At 27.8% G+C, this 13,707-nt stretch overlaps 1 protein-coding gene across 4 annotated transcripts in view; it reads right to left on the bottom strand.

The window, feature by feature from the left end:
* Positions 1-13,707, bottom strand: part of LOC111681251 (tyrosine-protein phosphatase non-receptor type 9) — a 71,382-nt gene that overhangs the window by 6,438 nt on the left and 51,237 nt on the right. For 3 of the 4 annotated variants that reach the window (XM_023443007.2, XM_023443004.2, XM_023443006.2), the window contains exons 4-5: positions 1,907-2,874; positions 1,654-1,814 (exon numbers count right to left, since the gene is read on the bottom strand). In XM_023443007.2, coding sequence (XP_023298775.2) covers positions 1,654-1,814; positions 1,907-2,874 — 1,129 coding nt within the window. The remainder of the gene's footprint in view (positions 1-1,653; positions 1,815-1,906; positions 2,875-13,707) is intronic. The other variant, XM_046946614.1, reaches the window with a different exon arrangement.

Genomic DNA, 13,707 nt, shown 5'->3' with positions numbered 1-13,707 from the left:
AATAAGCACGCAATGTTATTTTATATTCATTCTTTATAATATTTTTTACGGCTTATGAATTATAGTTTTTTCTTATTAGTTCGTTGGTTATGTCGCCACACCACTTTTAGAATATGAATATTTTAAAATCCTTAGAATAGAATTATTGTTTACATGCTATACATTTCAGCTGTATATTTTGGGAGAAATGTATTTTCTATAGTTCTGGTTAGTTTGTATTTCGGTGTTTGCTAGGTAACCTTGACCTGTGTTGTCATTTGTTTAATAAATAGATTTGTTTTTATGAAGTGTCTTGTATAGTAGTTATATACATTTGTATTTGTTATTAGAGCTGTTAAGTTTTCCAAGGAAATGTTGTGGTAAAAAGTTTTTATTGTTGTTTGTTGTTAAGGAAGTTTGATTATTCAAGTTTTCTTAGGGTGGTAATATGGGGATGTAAAATATATGAAGAATGAATAAATAAAGAATAGAATCAGGTTCTTGAATTTCAATTTATTTATGTATTTGTCTATCTATCTATCTATCTATCTATCTATCTATCTATCTATCTATCTATCTATCTATCTATCTATCTATCTATCTATCTATCTATCTATCTATCTATCTATCTATCTATCTATCTATCTATCTATCTATCTATTTATCATCTATCTATCTATCTATCTATCTATCTATCTATCTATCTATCTATCTATCTATCTATCTATCTATCTATCTATCTATCTATCTATCTATCTATCTATCTATCTATCTATCTATCTATCTATCTATCTATCTATCTATCTACCTATCTATCTATCTATCTATCTATCTATCTATCTATCTATCTATCTATCTATCTATCTATCTATCTATCTATCTATCTATCTATCTATCTATCTATCTATCTATCTATCTATCTATCTATCTATCTATCTATCTATCTATCTATCTATCTATCTATCTATCTATCTATCTATATATCTATCTATATATCTATCTATCTATCTATCTATCTATCTATCTATCTATCTATCTATCTATCTATCTATCTATCTATCTATCTATCTATCTAAAGTCTACCTAAATTTGTTCAGAGTTTAATCTAACATCAAGTTAAGCCTAGTTTAACTGAGGAGTAAGAAACCCGCCCTTATTATCTTAGTTTAACTGGGTGTCTATCTATCTATCTATCTATCTATCTATCTATCTATCTATCTATCTATCTATCTATCTATCTATCTATCTATCTATCTATCTATCTATCTATATATCTATCTATCTATCTATCTATCTATCTATCTATCTATCTATCTATCTATCTATCTATCTATCTATCTATCTATCTATCTATCTATCTATCTATCTATCTATCTATCTAACTATCTATCTATCTATCTATCTATCTATCTATCTATCTATCTATCTATCTATCTATCTATCTATCTATCTATCTATCTATCTATCTATCTATCTATCTATCTATCTATCTATCTATCTATCTATCTATCTATCTATCTATCTATCTATCTATCTATCTATCTATCTATCTATCTATCTATCTATCTATCTATCTATCTATCTATCTATCTATCTATCTATCTATCTATCTATCTATCTATTTATCTCGCTATCTATATATCTATTTCTTTTTTGTCTATGCAAACAACTTACCTTGTGTTGAAATGTATGCATTTTTCTGTTTGTAACCATCTACAAAATTGGCATTTATATAATCGGATAATTCATCACCATCGACGCGTGACAGCACTACTCGACTGTGATCGTAACAAAGAACATCTGTGTAACGGTTTTTGGTCAAATTATTGCGCATTCTACAAAAATAAATTAAAAAAAAATTATTTTAATAAAATCTCTTAAAAAAAATGGTTTTAAACATTTTACAAGAAAACCATTCAATGTTTACCTGGCATGTAAGAACGTGCCATCGGGAGCTCGACTACGTATCTCAGCATATTCCTTAACCAATCCCTGACGTCCCAGTGTTTTTACCATTTGAACAATTTGTTCAATTGTTTTCGGATCACCCTCTTGGCCAGCCAGACTGTCGTCATCACTAAAACCGGACGAGGCACTACTTGGTGGGTTCTCTGTCCAAAAATCACCGAGACCCGTTTGACAAACACTACCTCCGCCACCAACACCACCACTGCCAACACCGCCTGTAGTTGTTGTTATTGATGTCGCCGTACTACCACTACCGTTCACCTGTGGTGTTGTGACTATATCACCGTTTGGCGTTGTAACGCCGTTTGTTAAATTAATCAATTTATTATTGTGTATGGGCGATGTGTTGCTGATAATTGTGGTGATGTTGTTGGTGGTGGTGGTTGTGTTGTTGGAAGCAACAATATTATTTAATGTATTGGCAATTGGCACTAATGTATGATGACCGTTTGTTAGGGGTGATGTTGGTGATGTGGCGACTAATGTTTGGATATTTTCGTTTGGCTCCGCCAGAAAGCGTTGACAATCACCGTTTGTCACTACTCCGGCGGATGATGGTGTGATGTGTTGTTGTTGTTGATTGTTCGCTGTGGGTGAGACAATTAAATTATTTTGATTTGTAATCGCTGTTGTTGTTGCTGCTGCTGCTGACAAACCACCAATATTGGCGAGCAATTCGTCTTCACGATTCGTCATCGATTTGCGGCAATGCAGCAACCATGTGTTGTGTTCAATTTCCAGTGTACCACCGAGATGTATGGGCAATGCTTTGCGAGGCACGTGTAAACTCAGTGTTGGCACTGAGACGGTAAAAACGCGTTCGCGTAACTTTTCTCTCACAAATAAACGTAGAATTTTGAATGGAGCTTTAAACCACAACGGCGCCGTAACAATGAGTACCTTTTTTAAACGCGCTGGATAGCCACCCTAAAAATGGACAAGAAAATTTTGAAAAATTTTAAAATTGATTTCATTTTTTTTTTAATTATTTTCTTATAATTGTTTTAATTAAATAAAGAAATCATGAATAACACGCTAATAATTGTTTATTTAAGCTTTTATTCTATGATTGTATCTTTTTATTATTTTATTAAGATTTTTAATCTCTATTAATTAAAATTTGTAATATAAAACTTTTGTCACGATTTGCATTTAAAATTTGTTTTAAAATTTCCATTCATTTCCTGTTTTATTAAGTAAATTTTTGTAATTTTGTTAATGTTGTAAATGCGGTATCTTGTCATTGTTGTTTAATCTGTGTATTTTTAAATAATTATTTCATACGAATTATTTCATAACTATTCTCATAGTTTTATCTTTTAACTTGAAAAATCTTAAATGTGTCATTATTAGAATAATTGTGTTTTCCATTTTTGGACTTATAAAAATTAAAATTGTGACTTTAATAATAACTTTGGACCTTATGCAAAAACGATTATTAAAGTTAACAATGGTTTACTACACACTTTTTCCATATAATTAGCCATTGTTGACTTTGGGCTATTTAACTGATATTTGCAAAAAACAGCTGTTCATTGTTTATGTTTTTGACTGAAAAGTTGGCAAAACTAACAAGCTTAACAGAACTGAAATCCATAACTGAAAAACATACAATCATCGGTTAAAGTCCGTTTAAACTTGTTTCGAGTGTAATTTAACAGCAATTTAAGCCTAGTTTAAATGAGTATTAAGAAAATCGACCTTAATAATCGTTTTTGCATGAAATGGTTTAAGTTTAACTATGCTTAAATGAAAATACCTAAATTTCATTTACATTCTTCTAAGGGCGGATTTTTGAGTTGGCCATCAAATGCCAATTTATAATCAGATTAGTTAATCTAAAAATAAATTGATTCTGATGTTAATCCCCATTGATGTTTTTCAGTAAAAGATTAAACATCGCAGTGTTGCCATACATACAACAACAGGAAAAGTCACTGTTTGTTATCAAAACAATGTTTGTTTTATAAAAAAGAAGAAGACAATTGTAAATATAATAAGATAATTAATGAAAACTTAAATTTAAAAGAAACAAGTAAAATTTCTATATTCGGGCGTGCCGAATCTTATATACCCTTCACCAAGTGTGTTTTAAAAAACAGTTTTTATTTATTTTGTATCTCTGCACACATGTCACACATAACAAACAAATATAAACTGTAGCAGAAAGAAATATTAACCGTTGTACTGTAATACCACCGTCAAACTGTATTACCACCCTCAAACAAATATGAGCTGTATTACCAACATATTACTGCTTTATCTCCTTGTTCTTGTTATACCCTTTACCTTCGTGAGAACAGAACAGCATCCAAACATAAAAAATACACAGCTGAATAAAACCAAATACACGCACATGTACATCTTTATCCAATTTACAGTGTTGTTGTTGCTTTTTTAACAAAGCATAAAAAATGTGGCTTTTTTGATGAAATTTTCAGAGGTTGTCTCGGATTTTTGCTTATATCTCCGTTATTTATAGACCGATTTTGCTGATTTTAAATAGCGATCTTCTCGAAAGCATGTCTAACTGAATTATTGAAGATTCGGTTCTCGCCGATATCTGGGGACTTCTAAAAACTGAATTCAACAGACAGACAGACAGACGGACGTGGCTTAATCGACTCTGCTATCTATAAGGATCCAGAATATATATATATACTTTATAGGGTCGGAAAATTATTTTATATAAACTTATATATACCCTTCTCACGAAGATGAAGGGTATAAAAATATATATTGTAAAGTCCCTACAATTTATACTAATCGATAAATCAATAATTTTTATGTTTATTTTAGTAAAAATTTTATTAATTTTTTGCATCAGCTGTTTACACTTTTGCATTTCTTGCTCAAGTTTAAAGTACCTCTATTGGACGCTTAAACTAGCAAATAAAAATTAACTGAGTACTCATAAACAACTTTCGAGAATTAATTTTAATTTAATACTTGATCTTAAAGATTAACTCTAAGAAATGTAATCTTTTACTATGTTTTCTCTCCAATACATTACGAAACTTTGAAATTAATTTCTCTTGAAAAACCAAGTAGTTTTTTAATGGAATTTAAAGGTTTGCGTATATACTCTATAGAATTTAAAATTAAAAGACAAAAACACAAGCATTCAATCAATTTAAGTAAGAAGTGCTCCATTTATTTTTTCCTTAGAAAGGCCAAAAACGGGAAGGGGCACTGTAATCCAAACCCATAGCAAATTATTTTAAAAACACCTTTATAATACATATATTGTAGGTGTATTTCTGCATCCAACTATCTATCACTTTGTTGTTGTATTTCTTGTTGTTATACAATTAAAGTACGCATTGACCCAAAATGTTACAACCGTAATCACTTTAACTGCATTTAAATGCATTAAATATTATTGCAAAAAATAAAAGCAACAAGAAAAACAACAACAAAGACAAAAGTATAACGACTTTGGAAATAAAAGAGGTTGTTAAGTGAAAAATTAAATACACTTGAATATTTGAGCTGTTCTATTTGTGCTGCTGTTTGTTGTTCTATTGTTGCCATGCAATTGTCATTGTTGTTGTCAGTGTGTCAGCTTATTTGTCATTTTTCTTAATTTCTTATTTTTTGTGTAAATTTGAGTTCTTTTGTTACATACACAAAAAATTTCTGTTGTGATGTACTACTTATTGTCTACCCAGTAGCCCGAACAAATGACAGTTTGTCTGACTACTGCCACCACAAGTATTTGTGTAAGGGCCAAACTTTAGGTGAAGGTTTACGGATTGAATTAAAATTAATCTTCGAAAATTGTTTTTGAATACTCAATCATCTAATTTTGTTTGCTAGTTTAAGCGCCCAATGTATGTGGTTTAAACTTGGGCATTTACAATTGTCTTCTTCTTTAATATAAAACATGCATTTCTTGAAACAGTGACGTTTTCTCTTGTTTTGTATGGCAACACTGCAAAGTTGAATCTTGTACTCAAAAACATCAAAGGGGAATAACATCAGAATCAATATAATTGTTTAGATTAACTAATCTGATTATTAATTGGCATTTGATTGCCAACTCAAAAACCCACTCTTATTGGGCTACCCAGTAGCCCAAATAAATGACAGTCTGTCTGACTATTGCCACCCACCATCAGTAGTTGTGTAAATTTTACAATTATACGTACATAAATTTGATTGTTTTCTATTTTTGGCTAAAAGGATTTTTTTCAATATTTTTAGAAAAATTGGCGATATTTAGAGTCTATATATGTCTAATCTAGTCTATAGAAGTCTTTAGTTTAGTCTATAGCCAAGCCTATAGTATAGTCCAGTGTAGTAGACTAGTTGGTGTTTTTGCAGTTAGTTCAAAGTCGACTTTTCGACTTTTTGCATTCAGTTTAAAGTCTACTTTTTGCATTTGGTTAAATGTCGACTTTTTTTGAATTTTCGACTTTTTTCAACTTTTCGAGTTTTTCCGACTTTTTGACTATTTTCGAGTTTTTACCTCAATTTTAGAGTTTTTGACATATTTTTTTTGACTTTTTCCGACTTTTTTTTTTGTCGATTTTTCGACTTTTATTTACAAACCCGACTTTTTGACTTTTTTATAGACGATAGTCGAGTTACGACTTTTTTGAAACAAAATAGTCGACTTCGACTTTTTTTCACACAAAAAATCGATTATTTCGACTATTTTCGACTTTTTCTGACCTTATTTCGATTTTTCGACTCTTTCCGAATTTTTTCGACTTTTATTTACAAACTCGACTTTTAGACTTTTTTCATAGACGATAGTCGAGTTATCGACTTTTTTGGAACAAAATTGTTGACTTCAACTTTTTTCCACAAAAAGTCGATTGTTTGATTATTTGAAAGTCGATTTTTAAAACCCTAAATCTAACTAGCGGTTTTTGTAACATGATTTGATGGAAAATTGTAAAAAATTGACTACACTGAATTTACTTTGATTGTTTTGTCAAGTATACGAGTGTATTTGTGTGTGTGTTTGTGTCAATTCAGTAAAATGTCTTCTTCTATTTTTTCACCCTTTGTTACTAATCTATATTAAAAATCCTTTACAATTGATTAACATTCAATTTCCTAAGGGCATATTATATTATATTTGAAATATCAAAAGGAATTTTAAGAACAGTCAGTTGTAATAACATTTATATTTACTGGGGATTTCCTTTTTATTTATTAAAAAGTAATAAAAAAAGGAATGCGGTTACACAAAGTTGTTTTTCTTTTGCATGCCAACAGACTATAATATTTTGAGGTCGTATTTTAGTTTCCAACACTCTTTTCTCAAGAAAACCAGAAAAAAAAAACAAGTTGTCGAAAAGGGTGAAAATTATAAACCTTTTGAAGTTTAAATATATATAATAACTTTAATTTAAAAGAGGCGTTAAAATAAAACAAAATAAAGTTGTTTTAGTGAAAAGTTGATATTGTTGTATGTTTTCTTTTGACAGTAGGGGCAACAATTTGGAACAGTGACCTGTTAAGTAAATATGAGAAATGTTTTTTTTTATGAATAACAAATTTGCTTTAAAAGTTAAGTTAATTATGAATAATTAATGTATTTTAATATTAATTAAAATTTTAATTGCAATAATTAAACTGTTACATCAAAGGGGAAATTTTGATAGTTAGTAAAGATAAAGATGGAATTCCCTAAAAATAAACTTTTGCGTACACACTTGAATTAATCCAATTTCGAAGCATTTCCGAAAGATTGAGATTATTATGTATTAATCAAAACAAATCCTATATTGACGGGTAAACGTTCGGACTATAAGGCGGGGCGAGGTTAAACTTTTCGAACAATTTTTTATAAAAAAATAATTTTAAAAAATTATTGAAATGTCTGAATGTTGTCATAACTCTTTTAACTCCTAACATTTGACATTTAAACTTCCCGCTCATATTTAATTTAATTAAAAAAATTTCGTAAATTTAATTTATTTTTTTTTTAATTAATTTTCCAAAAATAATACAAATCACAAAAAATCTAAAAATAAATTTAATTATGAAAGAAAAAAAAACCTGACACTGACATGCCTTCTTGACAGCTGAAGCGTATGATTAATAATAATTTTTTATTATACCCCCATATAATACACAAGAGTTGAAATACAACATGACGTATAAGTGACATTATTTTTAATACAATATTATTTTTATTACTTATAGAACACGTTATACTTATCAAAAATAATTGTAGAAAAATTTTACGAAAAATATAGTATGAACAAATATTTGTATATTTAAAGTACACAAACAAACAAAAAAAAAAAAAAACAATAATGCATTCATGTGTAAAAAATAAGAAACAACAAGCGACCTAGTTTTAAGGCAATATCTATGAGATGAGTTGGAAATTGTTTTTTTTTTATATTAAGAAAAGAAATATTATATTAAACAAAAATGTGTCATATTTGCATGTAGTATTAACAAAATAATGTTATGTTAAAATGAAAATTATATTTAACAAATATTTTTTTATATTTTTTATTAAAAATTTCTATTAAATTTCGATGTTGTATTTAAAATGAATAATTTTTTTTTCTTTTATATTTATTTTTTAGAAAAAAGTGTCTCGTTAGAAAATATTTTATTTAAGAAAAATTTTAAGTAAAACAACTTCTTTTGCAGGCGGTTTTTTATAAGAAAAGTGTCTTATTTAAGATGACAAGTACTAAAAGTATTTTAAATAAAATAAAAGTGATTTTGTACATATTTTCGTTTTAAACTAAACTTTCTTAAGGTGAAAGTACACAACACGCAGCAACGCGTTATAGGCTTCTGTCAAAAAAAAAGTTGAAATAGTTTATTTTAATTTAACAAGTTACACACTGTAGTTTGTAACGCGAATAGGCCGGAGGTTCACACTATGCGTCTTCGCGTCAAAGCAATACGCGCTTTTTATACCTACTTCGCGTACTACGCTTCAAGTTACATGCTACGCTCTTTCGTGTGCCGCTTTAAAAAGTAGATCTACTTTAACCATTTTACGCGTCAAGGCATTTTACGCTTTTGTGCTTGTAACTTTCAACATATTAATACATTGATTCTATTTTTTTGACAGACGCATAGAATGCGAGAAAGCGTAGAACGCGTTGTGTGGACCTCCAGCTTAACATTTGTGTGGTATTTTGTTTTGTGTAGAATAAAAATAAACTAAAATGAAACAAATTTCTACAAAAATGAAGGCAAATTATTCAAAAAATATACAAAAACATAAAATTTTGCTTTTTAAAACAGTTATATTAAGAGCAGGTTTTTGATTTGGCAATCTAAAAACAAATTGATTGTGATCTTAAATTCCTTTGATGTTTTTGAGTACAAGATTAAACTTCCCAGTGTTGCCATACATACAACAACAGAAAACGTCACTGTTTGTTATCAAAACAATGCATGTTTTATATAAAAGAAGAAGACAATTGTAAATGTAATATGAAAATTAATAAAAACTTAAATTTAAAACAAAAATATATATTGTGAAATCCGCATAATTTATACTAATCGGTAAATCATACATTTTAATGGTTATTTTAATAAAAATTGTTTAATTTTTGTTTTTTTTGAAATCAGCTGTTTACACTATTGCATTTCTTGCTAAAGTTTAAACCATCAGCGGCGTTTAAACTAGCAAACGAAATTAACCAATTGAGTATTCAAAAACAACTTTCGAAGATTAATTTTATTTTAATTTCTAATCCTTCACTTAAAGAAGAAAGAAAGATGAAAGAAGAAAGAAAGATTAAAATAACGCTTTGTGTGTAACTTGCAGCTTGTAATAGGTAATAGGTTTGAAAAGCGTGAAACGCTTGTTATGTACTTCCACCTATAATGTTCTGCATTTATTGCCGAAAATCAAAAACAAACTTTCTTTCTTTATTTGTAATTTTTTCCTTACTTTAGGCTATAATATGTATAGTTAAAACAGCAAAACCACCAGAAAACTGTGGCCTATTTAGTTTGCTGTTCTAGATTATTATTTAGCCAAATGTACTGAAAAAACAAACTTTTTATTTGTTTATAATTACCACGCTTTAAGCCATTTTTAAATAATTTTCATTTTTTTCAACATTTTAATAATATTTTTTTCTTTTACACAGATAAAGCAAAAAAAAAAAAAAACAAAAAAGTGCCAAATAAATTTACTATTTGTTATTGTGTTATTCACGGCTATCTGTCATCAGCATTTTATAAAATGCATCAAGCATTTCCTTTTAGTTTTATTTATTTATTTTTTTCAGTTTTTGATCCCTTAGCTGCAATTTGTTTTGTAAACATTAGATAGAATATTTTCAATAAACCCCCATGATTTATTTTTTTCAATAGCTGACTTTTCGCTGATTGGTTAGGGTTTGCCACAATGAGCTCAACCGACCGCAGAATTTAGGCCACAGGCGAATAGCGTAATTAATAGGGTTGCCATATAAAACATTAATTGCTAAGAACTGTTTTAAAATTTTCTTTAAAGCAATGCTTTGTTAAGTAAACATGTTTAATTTGTTATTACTTTAATGAAATTCACTATGAAATGTTAGCTTACTACAGACCTTTTGATTAATGTGGCATCTCTGATAAAAACACAAACAAATTGGAATGATAACACCAGCTTAGTGTTTATTATGTACAGACTTATAAATGTATGTATATAAAAATATATATATTCTATGTTTACATAATACAAACGGATGTTATGTACAAATGCAAATATGTATTAAAATCAAACACATTTGCATAAAATGTATGTATACACATCATCGATACATACATACAAACATATATGTATATGTATAAATTCATATGAAAAGTAATTTCCAGCGAAAGTGTTATGGAATCATGATTCTGACAATATTGTTGTTATTTTTATGAAAACAAAATATCTGTAGAGTTGGAATTTGTTTTCCATATATATTGGTTAATATGTATAGGAGAGAGTAAGAAAAGCTCTTAATGCATACATTTTACAAACATTTCAATGGTTGTCTGGGGATTTTATAACAAAATAATGCTTCTTTTTATCCTTTTGTTGGTACGTAAATTTGTACATGTTATATTGTATATGAAAATATCATAATCAGCTTTATTTAACTGATTTGAATTTTATAACCATTTGGTTTTATTTTTAAAGTGTAACTTTCATTTTGTTGTTTAACTCTATGTAAAATATTATTGAGTGTTTAGTAATTTACAGATTAAATCGAAAAATTGTAATATGTATGAAGAAATTTGTGTAATTTAATTAATTCCTTAATAATTTACACATGTAAGCAGAAAAAAATACACTGAAAAAAATTTGTTTTAAAGTTTTGCGAAAACAACTTTTTTAGGAAAATTACATTATTTTAATATCAAACTACCTTCTTTTGAAGAAATTTTATCTATAGCAAAAGCGTGCTTCTCTTTCGAATACTTTTTTTTATAGAAAATTTACAATTCATTTATTTATAAGAAAATGCTGCTCTTTTAAAGATGAGTTTATATAATGGAGTTTTGTTTCCAAACTAAATATCTATAAGGTTCAATCTTTAGGTGAAGTTGCTTTTGAATACTCAATCATCTAATATTGTTTGCTAGTTTTAGCGCCCAATGGAGGTGGTTTAAACTGCAGCAAGAAATGCAAAAGATTAAACAGCTGATGCCAAAAAAATTAATAAAATTTTTATTAAAATAAACAATAAAATGTTTGATTTATCGATTAGTATAAATTATGGGGACTTTATAATATATTTTTCTCTTTAAAATTTTAATTTTCATTAATTTTCTTATTACATTTACAATTGTCTTCTTCTTTTTTATAAAATATGCATTGTTTTGATAACAAACAGTGACGTTTTATGTTGTTTTGTATGGCAACACTGAGATGTTTAATATTGTACTCAAAAACATCAAAGGGGATTAAGATTAGAATCAATTTATTTTTAGATTAACTAATCTGATTATAAATTGGCATTTGATTGACAACTCAAATATTCGACCTAAGAATATTATCTTCTTTAAAAAAAAAAAATTCAAAATTAAATGTAAACTTAATTATTCACATTTGGGTAAAATAGTGTTTTTGCATAGTATTTTTTAAAGTGTAACACAATCAAAACTCAAAGGACATCATGTTTAATTGTGACAGAGAACAATTTAATTTATTTTTAAGAATAAATAATATTGATTGATATTGGCCATAGTTATAAAAGGCTACAGAAATATTCCAACATTTTAATTTAATTAAAATTTCTACAAATGAATTTAAAATTTCCAAGAGAATTGACAAATAATGAAATTATTTCGATAATTGACAGAGAGAATTTTTCTATCTAGGATTTTTATATGAAAATATTTTAGTAGTTGCAATTACCAAATAAATTTTAATAATAAAAACAATTTAAAATGTTAAATTATATTTTCTATAAAAATAGATTTTTAATAGCAATTAAGTATTTTTTTGCAATAAATGTTTTGCAGTCAGACAACTCTGTTTAAGACATTTTTACAGCTGTGCGCTCAAAATGTAAACAATGCCTTGAAAGCGATTACTCATACGTAACGTATAACGTATGTTTAACTTAATTGTCCAGTAGATTATAACTTAAAAATATATTTTATATATTTTAACTTAAATTTGTTAATTTATATAATTTTTTTTCTTAATATGCCCTAAACAATTTGCTGTAAAAGGTCTTTTATAATCCAATAACAATTTTGCTTTTGTTTTACTAAAATTTTTCTATTTTATTTTAATAATACATAATTAATGTAACAAAATGTTTACGCACACACATAACTAACTGTCTGTCTGTCTGTGTAGGCAGACATTTTTATTGTCTATTGTTTTATTCAGCTTGAATTATATACTTTTTAGTACTAGTATATCATTTTATATTGTTTGCATATAGAAACCTCTTGAATTTATGTTTAAAGTGGTTAAAGACATCATAATCGTCGTCGTTGTCGTTGTCGTCACATCATACAACAATATATAACAATATAAAATAATTTGTTATATTGTCTATTTATAACATCATTCATTTATTCAGTTACACAGAAATTTGCACGCAATATATATTTTTTTCTTTACTCTTGGGTTTTGAGTTGACTGTTAGAAAATCGTAGAAAACTGTGGGTAGTAGACATATGTTTGAATAATTTTTTTTAGCATTGTTGTTAAACAGAGCTTTTAAAAAGTTAATTTTTATAAAATTTTATAATTTCAAAAACTAAAAGTTCAATATCATGTTGTGTGGACAAAGATTTTATAAAATAGTAGACCTTGTCATTTTAACATAAATAGATTTCAATCTGAGCTGTCATATTTTGACATACATAGTTGGAAATCTGATAATTTTTTATAAGAAGATAATTTTTTTTTGTATAAAAGTGTCTTTCTTGACAATAGACCAGTGAATAGTCTTGACTAAAACTCTGTCTATAGCCTTGTCTATTGACCAGTCTGTAGTCTTGTATGTTGACCAGTCTATAGTCTTGTCTATTGACCAGTCTATAGTCTTGTCTATTGACCAGTCTATAGTCTTGTCTATTGACCAGTCTATAGTCTTGTCTATTGACCAGTCTATAGTTTTGTCTATAGACGAGTCTATAGTCTTGCCTATTGATCAGTCTATAGTCTTGTCTATAGACCAGTCTATAGTCTTGTCTATAGACCAGTCTATAGTCATGTCTATAGACCAGTCTATAGTCTTGTCTATAGACCAGTCTATAGTCTTGTCTATAGACCAGTCTATAGTCTTGTCTATAGACCAGTCTATAGTCTTGTCTATAGAC

The sequence above is a fragment of the Lucilia cuprina genome, chromosome 3, assembly GCF_022045245.1.
Source record: "Lucilia cuprina isolate Lc7/37 chromosome 3, ASM2204524v1, whole genome shotgun sequence".
NCBI lineage: Eukaryota > Metazoa > Arthropoda > Insecta > Diptera > Calliphoridae > Lucilia > Lucilia cuprina.
The sequence above is the reverse complement of the archived record's forward strand: the minus strand, read 5'-3'. Positions and strand labels throughout refer to the sequence as shown.